We start from the raw sequence: 18,729 nt of genomic DNA, 5'->3' as shown, positions 1-18,729 counted from the left end.
TCCAAGTTCCCACAAAACTGTTCTCTAAGACCCAGGCACTCAAGGGTTTCCCTGGCCCCAAAGTTCCAAATGCTTCCACAATCTCCATAAAAAAGACATGATCAGGTCTGTCGCAGCCGTACCCCACGCTCCTGACACCATTTCTACCCCAGTTTGCTTTTCTATTTTTGTGCTAAAACTAACTTGGGGAGGAAAGGGTTTATTTCATCTGACATCCCACAGGCCACAGCCTGTCACTGTGGACAGTCAGAGGAAGAACTGAAGCAGAGACCATGGAGGAGTGCCCCTTAATGGTTTGTGTTCCATATGATAAGTCTGTTTTCTTAAGGAACCCAGGACTACATGCCAGAGATGGCAACACCCGCAGTGGACTGTGCCCTCCCATATCTATCTCAATAAAAAAAAAATGCCTCACAGGCTTATGGAGGGGATTGGCGTATGATAGGACAAACACTTGAATCTAAGATTAATCAATGTGATACATTGTATCTTCCAAAGATGAGTCAAGATAATATCTCCTATTACATTGTTATACCCTCCTCCCACCCCCAAATTGAGATATATCATGTGTGCTTGCTTGCAACCTATGGTCCCATTCATGTCAGGTTGTGCTCAACAGCCAGCTATATTCCCAACTGGAGAAGTAGGTTTTGTGTGCTCTCATATGGGGGCCTGGTGGGGCATTAAACAAGGTGTATTGTGGCTTGTAAGGCTAACCTATGCAAGACGGTAAACCGCAAGGTCTTCTTTGCAATGGGTATGCTTATAGGCCTGTCACCGTGCTGTGAGGAAGAACAAATATCCATTAGAGACCACATGGAGGCTCTAGCTAGCAGCCTCAACTGGGGTCCCAGCCATTAACCCCTTCAACCACAGGACATATAAGAACACAATCATTCAGAAGATGACTCTAACTCTAGGGCAGAACATATCACCTCTATGTCCCCAGCACCTCAAGAGTTGGAGACCCAGAGGCTCTCATTCCTACAGTTCCCATCGTCTGCATTAGAGAACTCACTCTTGTTTAGTTCATGGGTTGGCTTCTTCTGCTGAAATACTGTCTTTTGAGACAGGGTCTCAGCATATGTTGGGACATGGTCCAAGGATGAAGCTGTGTGAGATTTCTGAGGGCTTGTGAGAAAACATCAAGAAAACAAGAGTCTTGTGACTTCTGTGCCTTCTAAACAAGGATTTGTTCTTGGAATGTGCTTCCGAGCCCCTCCCAGGTATAACACATAGAAGTAGGTTTGCTATGGACTACTCACTGCTGCTTCCTTTTGTTGTTCAAAAAAATGTTTCCAAGCGTAAGCTGTTCTTGTGCCTGTATACAGGTTGAACTCTAGTGAACTTTGCTCACATGACCTTGATAACCCTCAAATATAAATTGCCTGATGTTCTGAATAAAGCTGGCTATTGCATGAGACTTTGATCCACCTCGTTGTTGTTGTCGTTGTTGTTGTTGTGCTGCTCTCCCAGATTTATCTAGAGCAGTAACACTAGCTGTTCTGGAACTTGCTATATAGACCAGTCTAGCCACAGACTTGTGGAGATGCTCCCATCACTGCCTCCTCAGTGCTGAGATGACGCTGAGGTTTTTCTTTTCCATGTGTGTGGTGAGTGTATGTGCGTGCATGACTGTTCACGTGTGCATGTGGCTATGCAAGCAATTCCGTGGGCGCCCGTAGTCAACACGAGCGTCTTCCTGGATCACACCCCACTTATTTACTGAGGCAGGGTCCCTTGCTGAACTCAGGGATCACCAGTTCTGGCTAGTCTAACTGGCCAGCTTCCTCAGGGATGCCCTATCTCGGTTTTCTGAGTTTTGGAGACACAAGCAAACTGCCAGGTCTACCTGGCTTTTGTGGGGGTTGTGAGCATTGAAACCCCAGGTTTTGTGCTTGCTCAGCAAGAGTTTCATCCACAGATTCATCTCTCTAGCCTCAAAGCCATGTCTTAAAACTTCCTTCTGCACTTTTATCTTTATCAGCACAATCTAATATGAATAAAATACATACACCTGGTGCTCTCGTTGAAATGAGAGGGTTAAGGAAGAAGACAAGAGACTGGCCTGAACCAGCTGTCGCCCCAATACCTGCCGCCAACCAGGTTTCTGAACCTGTGAGAAACCGTATTTGAGAAACCGTGTGCTCTGGGCTCACAGAAGTCCTGGTAAAGTTTACCAGCATCAGGTATTGTTTGAGTTTTAAGTTCTGCATACATCTCAAAAACCACGTGTGGGGCGGCAAGTTGTGAAAGGTGCCCTGATTCCTGATCGAGAAAGGTTGAATCCCCGGGGAACCCTAAAAGGGACAGCAGGCAAACCTGTAGGAAGGTTTGAGACAGACCAAGTCACATAGAGCAATGCCCCAAGCCCCTCCTCCACAGGTGAGGATGTGACCACAGGTTGTGTGTAGGCTCAAGACAGATCAGTCATAGAGGCAGGACCACGCCCCCGAATATGTAGATGAGATCTGACCCATCCAAAAAAAAATGTATTTAACTGTCCTGTTCAGAATTAAAGGTGTGCAAGAATCACTCCATCGTCTGAGAGCTTCTGTCATAAGAGCTGTAACACCGCTGCTTGGGGAAGAGATCTGCTCTCCCAAAATCACCTCCAGAAGCCCTCCTGCACCCCTCGCTGGTTAGTCAGTCTCCTGCTGGCTCAGCCTGGCCTGAAATGGAGGCGGAACAACACCTGCCCGAGTTCTCCTCCTTTCTCCTGGACCTGCCAACCTAGCCGGACCAAAGATCTCTGTGGAAAACCTCCCGCACAGAGTCCCACAGCCACCCTCTAGGTAAGTTCCTTCTGAATGTTCGGAGAAACTGCGGTATTTTTTTCAGCATATTTATTAATTTTATGACTTTTTTTTTCAGGGTTCCCCTTGATGCTAGCCTCCCTTTTACAGAAAATATACCCTTTACACCCCAGCTTTTCTTGAGACCTCCAAACTCAGACCACTGCACACTGCCTGGGGCGTGACAGGCTCCCTTTCGGGAGGTAAAGGACCGTCGCCCTCTGGCCGACGACTACCACCAAGGAAGAGCTCTCGATCTCCTCAACTCTCCCTCCAGCCCACGCTCACCCTACTCCCACCCAACCCTAACTCTACCCACCCCCACTCCCTTTCCCCACTATCTGTTGCTGATGTTGCTCTTCAGGTAATCTGAGAACTGCTTCAGGAGAAATCTTTGGGTGGTGCTGCTGTAGAAGATTCTGGAAGGAATCAGGTTCAGAATTATCGCCTGCAACAGAAAAAAAAAATGTGTGTCTGAGACAAGAGCAGAGCAAAGAAATTATATCAGACAGTCTAGAGTTGGTCATTTAAGGATTATTTTTCCTGACTATGATGGGCAGTTCAAGTAGTTCTAATGTTTAAGGTCTTGTGACACTTCACGAAGGTGAATTTCTTAGAGGCCCAGGTTGTCACTTTAAATGCCCTTTGGCCATCCTGATCATTCTGAAGTACATGTTAAATCAAGAGAACTCACTCTGTGCCGACCGCATCGCTACACCTCTTTTTTGCCCTATACAGCATTTGCTATTCCTTCCTGAAGTCCCATTTCCAAGGTACCTTTCCTTTTTGAGATTTGTTTATTTTATGTATATGAGCACACTGTAACTGTCTTCAGACACACCAGACCCCATTACAGATGGTTGTGAGCCACCATGTGGTTGCTGGGATTTGAACTCAGGACCTCAGGAAGAGCAGTCGGTGCTCTTAACCGCTGAGCCAACTCCCCAGCCCCCAAGGTAACTTTTTTACTCTTCCTACCCTGCTTTCTTCTGCTTTCAAAGAGAAGGAAAAACTGATTAACATTTTTTTTAGAAGCCAACTTTACTGAAACACAGAGCAGAGGAAGGTAGAAACTACTACATGGACGATCAGGTGTTTGTCTTTTCTACCAAAGAACTTTTTCCAGTAGCTACCAAGTGGAACCTTTCTTTCTAAGTGAGAAGTGGAGCTGCGGGGCTACCTATAGGCTGAGCACATAGGCTTCAACACTCTTACTACTTTTCCCTGGCTGTCCTGTGAGCACGCTGGTCCTGTGAGCTTACTGTGAAAGAAAATGGTTGGCTGTCCCACTAGCAAGGAAGAACCAGCCCCACCCTGCCCAGGATGCCAGCATACAGCCCTCTTCCCTTGCTTCAAACAGGGGTCACTGATTACCAAGATTTCATGAGCAAGGCAGCCACAGGTTTCAGCTCCAATCGTGACATATTTCAAGGATTCTTTAACAAACTCATCGGCGGTCTTGGTCACCCTGCTGGTATTTAGGTACTTAGTCATTGGGGTTGAAACAGAATAAGGGGTCAGCACCTGCAGAGAAAAGTAGAGTATGACACAGAACCGTCTACTGTAGCAGAGGCTGAAGCGTGGACACAACGTTTCACCATCCATGTTCAGCTCCTTTCTGCCTGCGGAATGTTCTAAGCTCTTTGATAAAAGACACAAAGCTGGCACAAAACTGAAGAGGGGATTTGATTGTTCAAGATGAGGCCTTAACTGCTCATTTCCAGGTGCTCCAATGCCCTCCAGAGCATGCAGGGTAACTGCCAGGCTCAGAAAATAAGAGCTATAATGGAAGCTCAGGGAGGGCTCTGTGTAAGCTCAATAGCAGGGTGTCTTCAGGGGGTCCTGGTTCAATTCCCAGAACTGCATACACAAACAGGAGGAACTCAAAACTGAAGTTCAGACAAGCATAAATCATTCAGCATAAGTATTGCATTGAAGGGATTTATGCTAGAAAGTCAATAGGCCAGGAGTGGTGGGCACATACCTATTGTCCTAGGGTTGAGGCAGGAGAATCAAGAGTTCAAAGCCAACTGGGCTACTAGTAAAACTCTGCCTCAACAGACAAGTGTGCTTGTATCCCTTTGAAAATCAAATGTAATTGCGTACCCTACATGGATTCTGTCAGTGCTAAGTGAGTGAGGTTCTATGTGTGTTGTTCTAATACACATAACCGAAGCTGGGGTCACCTAAGGCAGTCTGGACTCCCTTTCTGACCCCCTGTTAGGATCATACACATAATCTTTTCTATGGTAGTAAGAAATATAAACCATCACACAGATGGTCTTCCAGGCATCCAGCATTGTGCTTCAATCCATGTCCGAACATGTCGCAACCTGATGAAGGATTTGAAACCGTTATTCCGATGTTACTACAGATGCTGAGACCTTCAAGTCTTTATCAAAAGAAACAAAACAAAACAATAACGAAAAAACAAAGAAACAGAGCTGTCAAGGTACTCTGCTGGGACCCTCATAGTAAAACAGAAACTGACTCTTCTGACTTCCACACACAGGTTTGTGATGTTTGTGTTCTCTATCTGTCTGTCTGTCTGTCTATCTATCTATCTATCTATCTATCTATCTCTCATTCTCTCACATTCTTTCTCAGGTATAATAAAATTATTTGAGAAAAACAAACCATTCCAGCTCTCCTGGTTACATCACATCACACTGCTTTATAACTAAATCCAATTATTTGCCAGCTGGTCTATTTGATCTAGTTCTTATACAAATTAATGCTGTGATTCAAATGCCTAACACTCTCCCTGCCTCCGGGATCTCAAAGGGTTACTCTTTGAGAAAATTCCCAAACCCTAGCTTTAAGAGAGAGGAAAATAATAATAATAATAATAATAATAATAATAATAATAATAATAATGGTGTTTTCATTTTCATAGTTAAGTTAACTTTGGTGGAGAAAACACCTTTGTGACCAAAATAGGGGCTCAGTAAATATTTTATTATTAGATATTATATGTTAACCTAAAAAGTAAGGTGATAATAATAGGCCCATTTCATGGACAGAAAAACTGAGGCTCACAATTTAGGCAAGCTATCAAGCAGCAGAGCTAGGATGAAATTCAGAGCCAAGTGATCAAGAGTCAATTGTTGTTCAATTGTTGCAGTAAAAATAAAAAAGGGGCAGAACTGGTTCCCGTGCGTACCCTTGCAGTTGTGCTCTCGCTAGTTCTGGCTCCAGCGGGCCATTAGAACTAGTGCTAATTTATCTCACCAGCTCCATGCTGCCCCCAAAGCACTCTCTGACCCAGGCAGGTCGCTGCCACACCAGTTTCATACAGACCTCCTACCTCGCGGCTCTCTTACTGTGGACTCTGTTCACATTTCCAACATCCACTCCCTGGTTTCAGTGGTGGGTACCCTCTTGTAACTCTCTGCAGCTGCTCCGTTTACATCCAGCATCCGCCTCCTCATAGTTATGGTATAAACTCCCAATAACCCGTTAAAATCAAGACTCAACAAACAGTAACCCATCAACCAGATTTATAAGTTAAATTCTCAGTCCACATTACATCCACACAATCAACTCACAACCAATTGATAAGGATATAAACTGCCCACCTAGATAAGATAAATTTACCTACAGAAATCCATCCCAACTACCTTGGCAATTCAAGGCCACCCGGATCTGGGTTATCCTCCCCATCTCCATCCTGATTCTCCTTCCTTCTCCTTCTCTCCTGCCTTACAAAACCTTTGTCCCCACCTTATTTTTTTACTGTCCAATCATGGCCTTGACCTAACTGGTGCCAGCCCTCACCTGCATATTGACGTCAACCTACAGTCAATCAAGATAAGTACTTGACATGCTAATGAGAGACCCTGTTGAAAGAACAACTAAGGTTGTCCTCAGACTCCCCACACACACTCATGGACACACATGTGTACCTGCTCACACATATACATACCTACTCATAATGGCCATGCACACACACACATACATGCTCATACATATACATGCCTACTCACATACAAACATGCAGACACACATACATACCTGCTCACACTATGCATACCTACTCACACATGAACACACACACATATAATTTCAAATCTGCCCATTTCGTCTCTAGTGGTATACTAACACTCCTTCCCAGACTGTACTATTAAGCCAGACACATGTAAATCATCGACACTCAGACTGTCTCATTGCTCAGCCCAGGGACGGCAGTAACAACCTGTTTCAGAGAGTGCAGTTGATCTTCACACAATGGCTCTGTTCCTCTTCCTACCACCCAAGACCAGAGTGCTGGGGTGCCCATATCCTCTCACAAGTCAACACCCCTTTTTCCCTCCCCTAGTCCCAGCACAGGTCAAGTGCCCAGCTTCCTTTTGCTCCTTTTCCACATATCAGAGAGGCAACAATAGTTAGACCAACCCTCGCTGTCTGTTCTAATACAGCACCATGCAACAAAAGGCTCCACAACATTTTCCCCCAGATATCTCACATAGCTCAGGCTAACCCTAAACTTGCTGGGTAGTAAGGATTATCATCAACTCCTGACCTTCCAACTTCCGTCTCTTGAGTTCCGAGACCACAGGTATGTTCCACCACATCCATTTTTTTCCTTAGAATTATTTATTTATTTTATGTATATGAGTTTGAGGTAGCTGTCTTCAAATACACCAGAAGAGGGCATCTGATCCCATTACATCACCATGTGGTTTCTGGGAACTGAACTTAGGACCTCTGGAAGAGCAGTCAGTGCTCTTAACCCCTGAGCCATCTCTGAGCCCCGTCATCACATCCATTTTTATGCAGTGCTGTGGATGAAACTCAGGGTTTGTGTGTGCTAGGCAAGCACGCTATCAATTGAGCCCTACACGTGTTTTTGAGCAACCGCATCCATACTCACTTCCTCTCTCTACCCAACACCCAGAACGGAGGGAGACCAGCAGAAATCTCAGCAGCAGGAGGGATTGTGGAGGCGACATTTGGCCTGGCCTTGGTCAGGGAAACCCAATAGCACAATCCAGTTCGTCTTCATATGCACAGCCTGTTTTGCAAGGGATGATGGACTTCCACCCACCTAACCAAGGCTCCCACTTGGGAGGGCCCACGATTGTGCACCTCACCTGGATAATGATTCCTTTATCTCTGTATTCCACATTCAAAGCCTTGGAAAATGTGCACACAAAAGCCTGCAGTGAGAGAGAAAACACTTCAGGTCCTGGAGCTTGCTTCCTTCTGCCTTATAGACAGCCCCCTCAGGTTCCCAAGAGTTTCACAGCTACTACCTGCTTGGAGGAAGGAGGAAGGGACTTGGGCAACTTGTCACTCACCTTGGAAGCTGAGTACAGGCTATACAGAGGCCAGGGACGAAGGGCTACTCCCGAAGAAATATTCAAGATGAGGCCTCTCCGCCTGAAAGACAGGGGAGCAAAGGCTGCACTCCATCCCATAGCAAAGAGGGCTGGAGCTGTCAGAACCCACCCCCTGGATTCCCCTGGCTCATGAACTGACAAGGAAACATTCCCCAAAGCCTAAAGGAGGACATTGTGTGATGATGTCACTCTGCAGGCTTGGTACTCCAAACAGGACCTCTGCTAGGACAATGGTACCCCTGCCGAGCTACAAAAAGGCAAATTGGCTCAGATAAGAAGAAAGGAGGAAGGGATTCTCAGTCCCGATGGAAACACGTGCCTTGGGTCCCTTTGGACTCATAGGAATAACCTGTCACAGTAGGGACACGTGTCCATCCTAGATACTCCTAGATACAACATGTTCACTCCAACACCCCTGTGCTTTTCAGGGCTCCTTACTTATACCTTTTGAAATTCAATTTTTTTGTTCATTTTTGAAACATAGCTATATTGCTATATGGCCAAGACTAGCCTCAACCTTACTATGGAACCCAGACTGGCCTTGAATTTGTGATGATCCTCCTGCCTCAGCCTCTCCATTACTGGGAGAAATTACCTTTAATCTTCCTGGTTAGATGTCCTGAGTTGGGTAGCAAGAAACTGAAAATTAGAATACAAAGCCACCCACTTCTTACTCTAGAAAAATTAGAATATCAACTATTTGATCTTAATGAATAACAGGTGATGAAGACCAGCCCCTAACAGCTGTTGTAATAGGGTAACCCAAATGCGGACTGTTGGAGAGACTGAAAGGGGCAGTTACCAGGGAAACAGAGTACTCATTCTGACAGAGGATGGAATTCACAATAGAAAAGGACATGGTCTTGGTCTGAGGCCAACTTGTTTCTTTTATAGTCAACATGAGTTAATTTTCTTTTAAAGCCCATGTGTTTTGAAATGGCTGTGCTCAATCTCCCTTTAAAACATGTTACATTGACCTTCACGTGTGCACATGGGAAGTGCTGATCTGCCCCAGAATGAGCTCTTTCCCCCCAATAATCCCAGTGTTCTGTCTTCACAGGTTTTAACCATCCACTAAAGCAGCAACTTGATGGACCCCCCACTACTAAATCCCCAGGCAAGGTGGCTGCTAAGGCAGGACAGCCACCTTGCTCCACGCTGCTCCTGGGAAAGGCCTTACCTTGATTCCATGTGTTTGAGAACAAGCTGTGTCATCTATAAGAGAAGGCCAAACTTAAACCTTGACAAAGCAACTAAGTAGCAATGAACAGGGGTCCTTGGAGGAAGTCGGAGAAGCTTCAATCTTCCTAGATGACCTTGAGAATTGCTGGCAAACCTTAGAGGCCATTCTGGCAACCTGAGGATCTGGCTAGAAGCCACGGCAAACAACCTAGACAGATGGCAAATTATCCAGCCACCTCTGGCTTCTTCCCTAGGAAGTCTTCCTGGAGCACCAGGGCACTGGAGCCAGAGGCACTGGTTTAAGGGGGCAGGATCTACTCGATGGATGAAGGGAGAAAATGCCAACCATCACATACTCCACCCGTGAGGTGGAACTGGGAGCTAGCAGAACACTGAGAAGATAGCCTCTCCTCTACACCTCCTCAGTCAACCTACTCAGGGCAGGTCTACAAAAGGAAGCAAGGAGACCAACAGCCCAGGGTCCCTGCAGCAGCTTCCAGAGAGACTCTCCTACTACTGAACCATCACATGCACCAGGCCTCTCTGTCAATCCCAGAGAGCTTCCAGATGGTCTTCCTATGACTGGAAGTGTCGTGAGGAAGACTCACAACTCTGTTAAAAACTGCCTCTGCCTCCGAGGAAATGAGAGAATGAGAGGTTAGGTTGAGTCGTACACACTCCAGGGCACCACTTGAGCATCCTCAGTGTCTCCCACTGGAGCTCTCTAACCTTACTGGGCAAATTATCTCAGTTACACAGACAGCACTGAACGGCACCAGTCCCTGCCCCAAAGTTCCCAGTGTCTGTCTAGTCTCTGTGGCGGTTAATCTTCATCCTCAGTTGACAGGCTCTGAAGTCACTTAAAGATACACATCTGGGTACATCTATAAGAGTGTTTCCACAAATATGTTACTGAGAAAGGCAGACCCTGAGAATGGTGGTAACATCCCATGGGCTGGAGTTCTGGATTGAATAAAAAGGAGAGAGGGAAGTAGGCACCAGCACTCCTCTTGTTCTGCCCCTCACTTTAGACACAACATTACCAACATTGTCATCTCCTGCCATGCTGCTTTCCTGGGACTGATGCACTGTGCCCTCCTTCACCACCATAATGGACAATAGCCAAAGGAATCCCTTCCTCTGTCAAGTTGCTTCTATCAGGTGTATATGTGTGTGTGTGTACATGTGTGTATATGTATGTGCATGTGTATATGTTTATATGTGCATGTGCATATATGTATGTGCATGTGTGTATATGTATGTGTTTGAATGTATGTGTATGTGTGTATGTGTTTGTATGCGTATATGTGTGTATTTGCTTGTGTGTTTGTGTATATGTGTCAGCGTGCATATATGTGTGTGCATGTGTGTTTGTGTGTATGTGTATGTGTATGTATGTGTATATATGCATGTATGTATGTGTTTGTATGTATGTACATGTATGCATGTGTGTATTGTGTATGTGTGTATGTATATATATATGTTTGCATGTGTGTATATATGTGTGTAAGTGTATGTATGTATGTTTGTATATATGTGTGTGCGTGTGTGTGTGTGTGTGTGTGTGTGTTTGCTCATACACACAGAGACCAGAGGAGGATACCAGAAGTCTTTCTTATCCCTCTTCACCTTATTCCCTTAAGACAAGGCCTCTCTCTGAACCTAGAATCCACTTGTTTTTTGCTGGGCTGGAAGTCAGACGGCACCACTTTTTTTGTGTGGGTACTAAGGATCCAAACATGGGTCTTACCTTCTGAGCCATCTCCATTTGCCCAGTAACAAGAAAATTAACTATAAAGTCTACCCTCCCATCTTCCTAGTCACTTAAACTTTCTCTCCTACCTCAGCCCTTGACAAGCAAGAGCATATACTTGCTTGTACACGTTGCTGCCAGACAGCACCTTGGAAATCATTAAGAGTTGTGGATCATGCTTGCAGCCAGCCAGGTTAGTGAATGCATGGTATATTTAGAAGCTGATTTTTCATTTATTTTCTTTGTTGCTTAGGGAGTTTAATGTCCATAATAAATAAACTTTAAAAATTCAAATCAAAGCATTTCTTTAGTAAAGGAACCAGAAGGTTACCATATCCCTTTTGGGAAATCTAGATGATCAAACGACCCAAGATTGGAAGATCAATGTTTAAAATAATGTAAAAAGATTTTAATGATCAGCTTCAACGACAGTTGATCACATAAACCTTAAAGCCACATCAGCTGGGAGCTCTAAAAAGCCACAGATTGCTTAGCATACAAACCCCGTGAGTACTCGATAATAACCAAGCAGGAAGCTATAACATTCCAGTGTGCTGACAGAAAAACAACCAGTGAGGAAGGAACTATTGCCAGAGAGCTTAATCACCAGAAACAACTGCCTGCGAAGAAGGGTGCTGACCAGCTTCCCCTCCTGATGTTTGAACCTGGTCCTCCTCAGCCATCTTACGTTCCAGACCCTGAAACTGGACCCACACACCCCCCAGCAACCTGAGATCAGTTTCCACCTTGCTTCTCCCTGCAGGTCTATTGACTGCCAAGAGAGATCAACAAGGCTGTCACATACAGATGTAAACTTCATAGATGAGGGGTCAGCATAGGCAGAAAGCTCAGCGCTCACTCATCGGCTGCGTAGTGTGGTAGAGGTCGAGGGTTCTATGCACTCAGAGGAAGGGGGAACATTCTGTTCACTCTAAAGCATTTAACTCCTCACCAGGTCCCATGAACGCGGCTGTGTCCATTCCTAAGCAGCACCTATTTCTAAACTGTCTTTTTAGGAGGGAGGCTCTCTTCTTCTTCACACATAGGTATAAATTGACTAGCTTTGAGGGAATCATAGCATAAATGAGTCTGCAACTGACCCAAAGCAAAGGACCCAAGAGCTCAATATACCTGAGACACTGCTTTATCTAACACTATTTGTGTGTCTCTGTGTAAAGGGAGGGGCATGGGTGGTCATGCATGTGAAGTCAGAGGACAACTTCAGGGTCCTCAGGCACCTTCCGTCTTTTGTTTGAGACAGGTTGAGTTCTCGATGGCTGGGACTTCACCACATATGTCCTGCTAGCTGACTCACAAGCTTCAGAGGTCTGCCTGTCTCTGCCTCCTGTCTCACCAACGCTGGGACTATAGGCATATATCATCACACCTGGGGTTTGAATTCAAGTCCTCATGCCTACAAGACAACTAGCAGGCCCATCCCCCCAGCTGCTCCATATAGCACTCTGGCAACAGATGCAGACTTGGAAATTCAGGATGATTGGATAACTTGTCCTATGCTGTCCGATTAATCAGCTGCCGAGCTGAGCTTAGAACACACCCTAAACACTGATACGTCCAGGGTACATTCTAAAATCCAGAGTTTAAAGCCTGAAACCAACATAGGCTATGATAAGTTTAACTTACAAATTAGACATAATAAGAGATCAATGGGGGTTGGGGATCTAGCTCAGTAGGTAGAGCACTTGCCTAGCAAGCACAAGGCCCTGGGTTTGGTCCCCAGCTCCGAAAAAAAGAACCAAAATAATAATAATAATAATAATAATAATAATAATAATAAAATAATCAATTAAAGTTTTAAAAAAGAAGAGGCTACTCTACAGAGGACCTTGAGCTCAATTCAACAAATACTGAACAACAGGCCCTTCGTCCTCTTTCCCGACATAGTGAATGTCTTTCTCTTTACAGAGACAGCTAAACATTTTTTTTTTCAGAGCTGAGGACCGAACCCAGGGCCTTGTGCTTGCTAGGCAAGCGCTCTACCACTGAGCTAAATCCCCAACCCCAAAATATTTTTTAAAATATTAAATGTTGAGAGAATTGCTCTGAAATCCTGAGGAAGTGTTGGCATCTTTAGGCCTGATGTACTCCTAATGAAAAAACAAGGTTCAGATGCTGGAGAGAATGAACCCAGCTGTGTGTTTTCCTCATGAGAACGGAGTAAAGCGGGAAAGATAAGGCCCAGCCTGTGCTTAAGACCAGTTTCATTTCAAGGAGTGTTCCAGCTCTGCATATTAACGTGTTTAGCATGCATGTTCAGCACGTACCTTGACTACGGAGGTAATGTTGCAGTGGATGACACTCTGCAATAAATAATTAGACACAGTCAGCCCAGTGCTCAGAGAATTATTATCCCAGGAAAGTTGGTGCTAACAAAGAATCGAGTGGGCCAAAGCTAAGTGCCAGGGGTTTCATCATGTGCTCCTGAACATCCTGACTCCTAGCGAGGCTCAGTGACATCTTTCTACGGTCCTATGTGAGCCTTGGTAGGAGAGCTGCCTTGAAAATTCAGGAAATAATAGGACCATAAGTGTCAACAGAAGACACTTCCTGATTTCTGATGGTCAGACTGACTTCTGATGAAGCAAAATCAATGCACATACAATAGAAATCACATTTCAAATTTTGAATGTTTAATTTCTCCAGGACTGGTAGCATGTGGCATAATACCTTTCTGCCATGTTGGACCTTGACAGCATCCCAGTCAGCCTCTCTTCCCTGAGACAAATCCATCCTTCCCTAGTATGCCATGTCTAGAGCTGGGTTGGCCAGGAGTTTAGATGAATTGAGCAATTTTTTTTTTTTGGTTCTTTTTTTTTTTTTTTTTCCGGAGCTGGGGACCAAACCCAGGGCCTTGCGCTTCCTAGGCAAGCGCTCTACCACTGAGCTAAATCCCCAACCCCGAGCAATTTTTTTTTAACTTAGGATATTTTCAACTACATATGGGTCTATTGGGAGGAATCTCTTCTTCCTGGAGGATAGAGTTTAATTTCCAGCTGGAGGAGAAAGGCTCAGCACAAGGGGGTCTAGGATAAAAAGGTGAATAGTCAGATAATACAAGATAGAGTTTCTGGGCTGTAGAAGACAGGAAGAGTAAATGCTAATAGAGCAGGCGAACAGGGACATCTTAGGAACCTGGAACCACAGCTTGGGTTATGTGCACAACTCTCTCCCAGAGAAGCATCATCAGCCTGGGACTCCCAACCGAACTGGGCTGCAAGCATACACTGCTCTACAGAATGGAACATAGAACTCTTTAACAAGCCCCTGGGGACTTGGTTTTCATGCAGGTATGCTTCAAGGCAGAAGTCAGTTATGGATGCTTGCACAGTAGTCAGTCCTCTGAGTGAAGTTTTGGAGAAAAGTCACTACTTGCCATCTTCTATCTATGTATAATCGAACGTGCATATGATTAAAATCAGATGCATCGTGGGAAAGTACATCCAGTGAGCAAAGGTTGACACTATCCAAGCCTGTTGATCAAACAGAGAATTGCCCAGATGGTGACCCTTAGAAACTACCTCTTTTCCCTAACCCCATAAATGAAGTCTTCAAACACAACTGGTCTTGACTGCTCCAACTCAAGGTGCTGGCTGTACTCATGTGGCAGACCTGATCCACACGATATTTTCATATTTTCTTCTCAAGAAGTTCTTGGCCAGTTTTAAATCTGTTTGCACTTCTTCAATTGCTCTGTGTATGTGTGTGTGTGTGTGTGTGTGTGTGTGTGTGTGTGTGTGTGTTTGAACAAGAAACCAAGAATCTGGAAACACTTGGTCCAGACAGTTACTCCCTTAGGAATACAAGAATCATCTTACCCAAGACATGAATGAAAGGGGGAAAGAGGAAGGCATAGATAGGACTCCAAACACAGGCACAAAGAGACGTGTGAGGATAATGGAAGCTGCTAAAGAGAAAGACAGACTTGAAAGTGAGTATGAAACGGAGATCGCATTGGGGATTTAGCTCAGTGGTAGAGCGCTTGCCTAGGAAGCGCAAGGCCCTGGGTTCGGTCCCCAGCTCCGAAAAAAAGAACCAAAAAAAAAAAAAAAAAAAAAGAGCGCTGACTGCTCTTCCAGAGGTCCTGAGTTCAATTCCCAGCAACCACATCGTGGCTCACAACCATCTGTAATGGGATCTGATGCCCTCTTCTGGTGTGTCTGAAGACAGCTACAATGTACTCACATATAATAAATAAATAAAAATAAATCTTAAAAAAAAAAAAAAGAAACGGAGATCGCATTTGGAGAGGAGTGTGCTGCAGCTGAGCATCAACAATGCGGTGTTCCCGTGAGCGGTGTTCCCGTGAGCTTACCCGTGACTCTAACCTGATACAGCTTAGAGTCGCCTGAGAAAGGAGGAGCGAACAGGCCAATGGGTCTGTGGGCGTGCATACCTCTGTGTATCACCTTGACCATGGTGGATGTAGGAAGGCTCAGCACAGGACAAGGGGAACTATCTCTAGGCAGATAGTCCTGGTCTGTGTAAGAAAGCTGGCCAAACATGAGCCTGTGAGTAAGCCAGCAAGCAGCGTTCCTTCAAGATTTGGAGGTCCTGCCCTGACTTCCCTTGATGATTGGACTTGGAAGTATAAGCCAAATAGACCCATCTCACACACAAATTGCTTTTGGTCAGAGTGTTTTACTACAGCAACAGAAAGGAAACTAGGCCAGCAGGCATCATAGGCCAAGCAGCAGACCCAGGGCTTAAATGGACCAGAGGGACACCTGCTCAACTCAGGAATGGAAGGGTGAAGTCTGCTCAGACTACAGTAACCCAACACACATGCTTCAAAGATCAGGGCTGTGGAAAGGGTCAGTAAACAAGCCCCTTCGAGGGCGGTTCAATACATTAAAAAAAAATTCTCCCGGCCTAAATGTCAGTTGTGAGTTTGTCCTCTCTGAACTTCCAGAGCCTCCAGCCATAGCGTCTAGGCTATGAGTAGCAAGCCCTGGGCATTCACATGCTCCACATTCTTGGATTCAACTAACTATGAATCATACCTCCCTGTGGTGCCTCTGGCTGCTGGTGTGTGTGTGTGTGTGTGTGTGTGTGTGTGTGTGTGTGTGTGTGTGTGTGTGTGTGTGATTTTTAATTCAGTAGTGTAGCCACTGATAAATTACCCATGCCCTAGGAAGCAGCAGCCCACCCATGCTCATGCAAGCAATCCTAATAAACCTCATTAATTCATTTAAAAAAGAAGAATAAGGTATGACAATGTCTCCTGGGTATAACATGGCCATCGGACTTAGGAACCCACAGCAGTGGTTGCCTGCACAAGATCAAGCCAGCCAAGATCCCAGCATGGAGTGTTGAGGGCTAATGAGTCCCCAGTGCAAGCTGAGGAGTTATTGACACCTGATGGCTTCTGGTAGAGGGAGAGTTGGCTTCTTTAAGGATGCAGCCCTGTTAGGTCAACCACATTCCAATGGATGGTCTATGTGCAACACAAATTGGATTATATGTTATTTAAAAAAGAAGAGGAAGAGGAAGAGGGAAAAGGAGGAGGAAGAAGAGGAGGAGGAGAAGACACAAAGTTGGAAAGGGATGGGAAGAGTGAGATGGATCTAGGAGAAAAATATACACAGCCTGGTAGAGAGCAAGAACTTGAAGGCTCATGGGCTTCAGACTCTAAGGAGAGTTAATCCCCTAGATACTGAGAGATGTAGACCTCCCTCTCACTGTAAGCTGGCTACATCTTACCATCTAGGAAGTCAGAAATGGCCAAGAGCTGACTGCTCTCATGATACTAGAGCCATAAATTTGTTGGGCGGAGCACAGATTCCCAGAAAAGAGGTATCGTGGTTGGGAAGTTTTTGATGGGCAGAGAAGAGCAGAGACAAAAAGGTACACACTTGACTGTGGGTCAAGTTCTAAGGTGAAAAGAAAGATAGGCAGACAGTCACCATGCAGCAGAGTCTGGCCTGAGCTGATTCCCTTCCACCACCCCCACTCCCCTAGCCCTGGCAATCAAACCAGGGTCCATATCTGACTGGGAGAGAAGCAGATAGAAAGGACGGAGGCTCACCTGGCTCTCACCGGACGTGCTCAGGAAATGACTTGGGAGCAGGTTGGGGAGCATTCCAACATTGTTGACTGGCAGAAAGAGTCAAGCAAAGGGTGTGAGAACAGGTAGGAAATCTTCTCACAGAAATGCATACAAATGGATATCTGTACATGAGTGCTCGTTGCAATATGACTTAATAACAAGGAAAGTGACTGCAAGCTAGGGAGAAGACCCAGTCAATACATTTTACACAAAATGGGAACCTAAGTTTTTTCCCCAGCACCTACATTAAAACAGAAGAGAAGGGAGGGAGGGAGGGAGGAAGGGAAGGAAAAAGGGAGGGAGAGAGGGAGGGAGGAAGGGAGGGACAGAGGCAAGCAAACTGGGGGCAGGAGAGCTGGCTCATTGATTAAGAGTACTTGCTGCTCTTGCAGAGGACCAGAGTTCAGTTCCCAACACCCACACTGGATGGTTCACAAACACATGACAGTGTACACCTACAGTCCTAGCACTGCTGGAGCTCACTGGACAGTGAGCCTAGGAGAATCAGTGAACTCCGTGTCAGTGAAAGACCCTGTCTCAAAATATAATGTGGAGAGTAACAAAAGAAAACAGTTGACTTTGGCCACTGACATCCACATGTGCACACACACACACACACACACACACACACACACACACACACACACATTGGCTATATAGAACTTAAAGACATTAGGAAACAACATTTGAGGATAACCCTAGACTTCTGATCCTCCTTCCTCAATCTCCTTGTGCTTGGATTATGGTGTGTGCCAACATGCTTGGTTTGTAAGGTGTTGGGGATGGAGCAAGCCCTCCACCAGCCAAGCTGCACTCTAGCTCTATATTTCTGGTTTAATGCTACAAAACAGTACGCAGATGCAATCCCAGTTTTGAAAATCCCCATCCGTACCCATAAGAAGATGTACCAAAATGCTGTCACAAGTCTGGGGGACCTTAAAAAAATTGTCCTTCATGTGTTTACCCATCCTTTCCAATTTTTCCAAAAACGATTTATTTTTATATTTTTACTTGTGAAAATGTAATTAAGGTTTAAATTTATGGGAACTTTAAAACTCAAATCTTAGTTTCTTCTGTGTAGTACTGACAGTGTACCCTGCATGTGATTGCAAGATGTCTTGTCTATTAATACAGAAAACATCTTGATTTCTGAGTAAGGAGTGGGTCCTTTTTTCCCTGTCTGTGAGTTTGTATGGATACATGTATGTGTGGTATTCAGAGAAAAACTTGAAACATTCAGTTCTTGCCTTCCACCATATGGATCCCAGGGATCGAACTCAGATCATCAGACTTGGTGACAAGTGTCTTTATGCACCAGCTCACTCCCAAGAGGGCCTTCAATAATCACTTTAATGCCATAATATAGTTTTGAGTTTTGTATAGACTGTCACAAATTAACGTGTCACTGGTTATTATCATACATACATGCAACACCAATATTTGAACTTTTAATTTACTCACCTAAAACTCCTATTTCTAAGCCTTTAAGTTGTTCTTCAATATGGTCATAGATGTCTTCTCTGGTAAAATCTGCTTGTACAACCTTCACACGGCTTCCAGTGGTCCTCTCTGTATGAGAGATCACAGATA

General features: G+C 45.0%; 2 protein-coding genes across 4 annotated transcripts in view; one reads left to right on the top strand and one right to left on the bottom strand.

Annotated features, from left to right (window-relative positions):
• The window catches only part of Ercc6l2 (ERCC excision repair 6 like 2), a 267,327-nt gene extending 255,961 nt beyond the window's left edge, over positions 1-11,366 (top strand). For 2 of the 3 annotated variants that reach the window (XR_010058894.1, XR_010058892.1), the window contains 4 exons: positions 1,988-2,189; positions 2,514-2,795; positions 2,875-5,307; positions 9,198-11,366. The gene's annotated coding sequence lies outside the window, so the exon portion shown is untranslated. Of the gene's footprint in view, positions 1-1,987; positions 2,190-2,513; positions 5,308-9,197 lie in introns of all 3 variants that reach the window. The other variant, XR_010058893.1, reaches the window with a different exon arrangement.
• The window catches only part of Hsd17b3 (hydroxysteroid (17-beta) dehydrogenase 3), a 31,326-nt gene continuing 15,560 nt past the window's right edge, over positions 2,964-18,729 (bottom strand). The window contains 8 exon segments of the mRNA NM_054007.1: positions 2,964-3,243; positions 4,170-4,319; positions 7,889-7,954; positions 8,096-8,177; positions 9,318-9,352; positions 13,358-13,393; positions 17,119-17,186; positions 18,601-18,708. Of these exon segments, the coding sequence (NP_446459.1) occupies positions 3,133-3,243; positions 4,170-4,319; positions 7,889-7,954; positions 8,096-8,177; positions 9,318-9,352; positions 13,358-13,393; positions 17,119-17,186; positions 18,601-18,708 (656 nt within the window). The 3' untranslated portion in view covers positions 2,964-3,132.

The sequence above is a fragment of the Rattus norvegicus genome, chromosome 17 (assembly GCF_036323735.1).
Source record: "Rattus norvegicus strain BN/NHsdMcwi chromosome 17, GRCr8, whole genome shotgun sequence".
Taxonomy (NCBI): domain Eukaryota; kingdom Metazoa; phylum Chordata; class Mammalia; order Rodentia; family Muridae; genus Rattus; species Rattus norvegicus.
The sequence above is the reverse complement of the archived record's forward strand: the minus strand, read 5'-3'. Positions and strand labels throughout refer to the sequence as shown.